General features: G+C 43.8%; 2 protein-coding genes across 2 annotated transcripts; both read left to right on the plus strand.

Moving 5' to 3' along the window:
* Positions 1-2,464: 2,464 nt before the first annotated feature.
* T265_04584 (hypothetical protein) lies at positions 2,465-2,749 on the plus strand (the record flags this gene model as incomplete). Its single annotated transcript, XM_009169359.1, has 1 exon — positions 2,465-2,749. One exon carries the CDS (start codon positions 2,465-2,467, stop codon positions 2,747-2,749), a length of 285 nt encoding a protein of 94 aa, XP_009167623.1.
* A 2,203-nt stretch (positions 2,750-4,952) lies between these two features.
* Positions 4,953-5,174, plus strand: T265_04585 (hypothetical protein; the record flags this gene model as incomplete). The annotated part of the gene is made up of 1 exon (XM_009169360.1): positions 4,953-5,174. One exon carries the CDS (start codon positions 4,953-4,955, stop codon positions 5,172-5,174), a length of 222 nt encoding a protein of 73 aa, XP_009167624.1.
* Between the last annotated feature and the right edge of the window lie 880 nt (positions 5,175-6,054).

Consider the following 6,054-nt stretch of genomic DNA (forward strand, 5'->3'; position numbering starts at 1 on the left):
GTATGAAGAACATCTAAGAAATGGTCCACGCTATGCACAGCTGGTAAGTATTACTTTTATTTACGATTATTGATTTCACAAAGGTGGGAAGGTGACTCTTGTAGGAGGCTGGCGATGTACAAGTGTAAGTTACCAACGTGCTTACACGGACGTTGGCACCAAGGCTAGCCGTACTACTCTATTGGCGCGGAATAAATGAAAAAGAAGCCTTCGAGTCAACCAGGCTGGCTCTAGGACTTGTTTATAAGTATTTAATGGTTATGTTATGTTTAGCTAGTTGAATCACTGTGTGGTAATTAAGTTTCGTACGTATATCGGTACAACCCGACAAACTAGAAATCCAGAATTCAACGAAGAGTGGCAACCAGCACGTATGTATTCGAATTGGCGAATATGTACAGCATATGGAATATTAAAACAAGAGAATAAGGAATAGAGCAATGAATAGAGCATCAGTCATGTTCATCACAATTTACAAATTATACAAACCCCGACAGTAGATACACGTCCACATTAACTGGTCCACTTGGACTACAAAAGTACGAACCACGTGAGACAGTCGCACATGCATAAAGTCAGTCACAAAATGGTTGGATGACCTCACTGCCAAAGTATATTCCAGGTCGAAGGTGTTTGAAAACAATGGATGAATTGTAAATTCAATGTGTAAAGTTTTTGATGGCAGCTCCGTCCTGATTCGCCTTGTACAAAGATCAGAACGAGCACGGTAGAGGGAAAATTAATGGTCAAGCTCGGTTGTATCCAATGTGCTATGGCAACCGTGACGATCAAACGCCCAAGAGCATGAAAATAATTGAGATAACTCCTGGTGTGAAATTCCTTAAATTACACAAAAAGCGGTGTTTTTACGCTGAGGCTCAAGTTGTACTGGATGTTGGATGTTGCTGACTGCAAGAAGTAAGCCCTAGACGGAAGAATGTGGTGTGACTCAGGAAGTGTTCTACACCGACGCAGATGTATTGCATGAGAGAGGGGGCACTCTAAATATTACGAGTGATAGTTAGGAAATGATATTCAGATCCGAATAGATCCGATCCACATACCATGAATCCTTGTACTCAGAAACCAACAAGATGCCACCTGCAAGGCTTATCATTTGGCCGGCTGCAACATGGCGTCTCAGACGAAATCGTTTCTTTTTCTTTACTAAGAGATAGGATCCATCAAGCTAGACATGTGGTATTTTAACTGTGACGAGTGTAGAGGAGGGGACGATTTTGTGCTGAAGGCAATCTGAAATACCTACCGACTGGCTATTTGACCACCAGTTCAGATGAAGATAAGTTAATTGCTTCATACACGATGGGGTTGCGAAGATTAAAATTACATATAAGCTTAACTTTCAAACAAAGGAGGAAGATTTTACAGTACGCGCGACAAGAGACTGTACAATAATGATAAGGCAATACAGTTTTATGAAAGAAATGACAGTCAAAGAAGATGTATATTTGCGGGGACTGTGGCGGACATTCGTGGGAACCTAGTGCTACAGATAACTGCCGGGTTAAGGTATCATTCGGCAAGTCCAGTTGTGCCCGAATAACCCATGTTTTGACTTGTGCATGGAGAATCCTTTCCGTATAATACGGAATGAAAATTATCTGTTGATAGAATGTACACTATCAATAACTGATGAGGACAGCTCGAACGATGCTTGGAAAAACTTACCAGGTCACAATGTCACTAGAACTGTATTGATTCACACGGAAGTCACGAATGAGAGATTTAGGTGAGATTCAGTTGGGAAGTGAGTTCACTTCCAGTAAACTGATTAACTTATGATTATCTGTATATATTAGTTCTTGATGCGTACAAATCTTTGGGGTCTATCCTTGCTATGCTGACTTGTATACATCTTACCTTATATCATGCCGCAAACCAGTACCTTCGCTTTCCACCACATATTAACTTCCAAAAACAGATTTCCCGCCGTGTCACCTTTCAACCTAAGTGGTTTAAGATGTCCTCCAACCGCCACGAAAATCTGCAGATCTTCTCTCTCGAACGCCGCGTGGGACTACCAGATTGGTGTCCAATGGATCCAGTAGTCACTTGCACCCCAGTCGTCTCAGTGCCCTATCCTGTTACGGACTAACCTGATGATAAGGGCCTTGTATTTAACACAGTGACCGATAGCATTTTGTCAAAAACTACCCCGATAAAGAGCGCGTAAACTTTGTGTTTAGCACCGAAGCGGGTGTTATTTTAGGTGTCATGTTTTTGAAGAAAGTATCCCGTGTTTCCTAGGCAGCACAGGCGTGATTGATACCTGTGCAGTAGTGCGAAATTTGATGCTTATGAAACATCTGGTATTCACCTAAAACCCCGCCTGCAATTTTGACGCAAGCCTGAACTCGCTGGGAGCTGTGCCCTCTTTCGACGTCGATTTGTTCGAAAATCGAAAGAAGGGGTTATGCTTAATGTGGGAAGTAATTTGGTTCCAATGTCCTATTTGGACCGAATGTTAAAAAGAAGTGTAACAGTGGAAAACCTATATGCCTCCTCCTTGCTCAGTAACATGCCTGGTTACCGTGAGACAAGTTCTACAGACCAATCTCAAGAGCATTTATGTGGTGCAGTCATTCATTTCTCGGGGTTCCGAATCATGCACTATCTTGGTGGTCTTCCAGAGTACAAAGGACATCGCGATGCAGTTCTACTGCTGAGCAGGCTGTCCGATACAAGAATCTGGCACAGTCTCCGAGAAGATTTTCTTGACAAGCGATAAGTACCGCGATGCTACTTTAGTCCCATTGCCACCAAAGCCTTACCTTTTGCAGGACAACCGGTCTGGCATTCAAAACACTTCATTATGCCCGCTTCGGTCGGTGAGCCACTAGGTAGGTCGTGCTCTGGATTAACAGTAGGCATCGTCGCTGTGGGTTGTGAACTGGCACGGGTTATAGAGTGACTATATCTGCCACAGATTCTTTCGCAGACGAGGTGAGAAGACGTGACAGGATATCCAAGTACTGTAAGCAAATGATAAACTAGAATTCTTGTTCAGCCTAACACCCTTTCGGCGCATATGGTGGAGAATGTGTGCCTATACGCATCACCGGTCTGGATAGCCCCAGAATTGAAACCAGAAGAATGACGTTATTTCACAAAAGCCAAAAATCTAGTATAGTACGTTTAAAGCTGCTTGACATCTGGTGGAATTCCCGTTGAAAGGTGGAAATAACTCTATAACTGTTTGCCGCTTTTCAACACGACAGCACCCGTCTTCGGGTGATACGGTATAAAATCTTCACCAGTGTCCTAAATAATGACAATATTATGCCGTATGGTTATTTTGGTTTGTTTGAGGGAGGCCAACTGGCAGCAAGTGTGGGCGTAGGTGTTAGGTCATTAGGATGTAGACAGTCTGAAGTGCAGAGTGCATTTTACTTCCGAGAGGAAGCCTTGTTTGAGTTAGCGACCGGCGACAGAGTTTCAGCGGTACACTTGGAATTTTTGTTGACAGAGGGCTCTGGAGATCTAAGCCAATGCGCTCACATTTAGCAGTGGTTTATTCGGCTCTTCCAGAAGCTTAAAGAGAGCGATATGCATGGGTCTGCTCTGTCACTTACACGACTGTTGCACTGGACGTAAGTCAACTCCCGAAGACCAGAAAGTGGGTTTGCCAATTCGCATCACTCTGTGGCATTAAAAAGGCACATCAAAGGGTCTCCAGACTGTCCGCCTGAGTAGTCTTACGACCAGGATTTTACGATGATTCAATTTCAGTAGTCTGTGTTCGTCTCTGGCGTGCACCAACGAAGTTGGCTCAAGGTAAACCCAATACAGCGAGTAGGTTTCAAATTTCAGCCGGTTCTAGACTGCTCATCTGAGACAACTTGTACTGAAGGGCGCAGCCATCTGAACAGACCCTGTCGTCAACTTGACGCCACCGCCACATCCAATACAAGTTGACCGCGTGGCTTACTGGTGCGATAGGCCAGTCGTGCGAAGTGAACCCGGGAGAAGCGGCCCATGTGTTCCACTTGCCATTTTTTCCAGTGCGATAGGAACAGCCTTAAGTGAGTCAGTCAGTACCAGGGCGTCATGGTCGCTAATGCCACCGATGCGCCTATGGTTTTTGAGTAGAGGGAACACACTATTAAGTGAAGTACTGTGTCAAGAATCTCACAGTAAAGAGGCTCATTTACACTGGAACTGGTGACCAAGGAAGACCAAGTATACGAAGCACTGAGAATTAACTCCGATTAAGTGATTTTCATTCTATTAACAAATGAAGATAGGCACAGGTGCCCCCTATGGAAAATCAACTACTGATCAGTCTCTTCAGGAAGAGCAATCAACAGCAATTCGGTTCTCTATCTTTAACTTCTGATACAAGGCTGTTCCTAACGAAGAGACCGAAAATAAACAAAGAAATCTGTAACACTCGTATTTGTGAGTTGCGTGGTAATGGGAATGTAGTGGAAAACTACAAAATCAGGACCACTATTTACACAAGTGCCCGCGATAACAGTAAGTTGGAAACTGGCACTCGGGAGGGGTTGTATCAAGATTGGACGAATAAATAACGAGTTGGAAAGCCCAAAATACAAATAATTTCATACTGAAGTGATGAAAGATAATAGCACCAGCAGTTTAAAATGTGATCCGAGGGAATATAACAGGTACTCGATAGGCCGGAGAATGGAGCTGCGTGATCCAGTAGGAAATTACAAGTGTCGGGGAATGACTTGGGAAAGACTGGTATGTAAACAAATGAATAGGGACCAACACCATGCTAACCAAAAAAACAAGGCAGAGGAGCGTTGTGAACGGATGGTTGGACCCCGTTTGATAAATAGAACAACAGAATAAGAGGAAACTCGGTTCTTGAGTACGGGATGAAGCAGGGATCACAGACTGCTCAAAAACGAGATGAGAAATAAACGATATCCAAGTACGCATGTGGATGAAACGCTAAATCGAAGATGGCATGGAATGCTGTTGCCGTAGACCTAGAAGCAACGAACACGCTACCCTTCAATTCACGGGTTCAAAAGGAGAAACCAGGGCCCGATTCCTTCTCGAATTCGGCCATTGCATCATTGAGTTCCACAAAAATCATGCGTGCCAACTGTTCATGTTCCGTATTCATCCACTATGGGGAGCATTCGGGAAGTAGGAAGAATGGAGGACAATTGGTTAAATGACACAGAAAGCTAAGAGAAAAATACAATGGATAATTCCTGTTTAGATGCCTCTAACCAACTATCAATCGGTGCACGTAAGGTCACGGTTAGGGCTTCCGCCGCATAGGTTCTGTCACTTCGTCAAACAGAGGACGGATTGAGAGAAAGTAGACTAGATGTAAAAACGGACCCGGTTTTTTTTATAGAAAAAAGTACGTTAAATACGCACGCACAACCACAAACAAAAGAGTTGAAATTCTTAAAATGGCTCTTTTATGACACTCGACCGTAATTTGATACCAACTATGCCACAACAACACTGCGTCACAGGTTTGAGGGCTTGTGAACTGCTAGCGACGGGCTTGGTGTCGTGTAGGGACATGCTCTGTTGCGATGCGGGTCAAAAGCAAGGGATTAGAAAACAAAATGCGGTAACTAAATGTTTCTACCTATGTTCCGTTGTTGTGAAGGAATACAGAATCTCGGTGCAATACATCCATACCACTGATTAATTCACCTTATCAGGATGAATCACGCGGGCAGCGTTTCGATATTGTCGTTTGACCTGCTCAGCAGTCATCAGATCGGTTATGCCGACTGGTTTCCATTTGACGCCATCCCACAGAATGCCGGGCAATGAGCATAAGAGCGCTCGCAGGTTTCGGTCCTTTCCGTGGGCCCAGTCTTGAACCTGAAGGTAAGTAAAAAATGAAGCAAAGTTGTGAAAACAGGTGGGTCAATAATTAGAGGATAAGACCACTATATTGAGGTGAACCAGGTGAGTCTGTATTAAGTAGAGCAAAAACCATTAGGTATTCTGCACAGAATCTAAAAATCTAAATGCACCACCCTTTCATGAACTCGCCAAGAAAGTGCGTATTACTAAATGCCACAGGACCTG

Source organism: Opisthorchis viverrini (assembly GCF_000715545.1).
Source record: "Opisthorchis viverrini unplaced genomic scaffold opera_v5_77, whole genome shotgun sequence".
Classification (NCBI taxonomy): Eukaryota; Metazoa; Platyhelminthes; class Trematoda; order Opisthorchiida; family Opisthorchiidae; genus Opisthorchis; species Opisthorchis viverrini.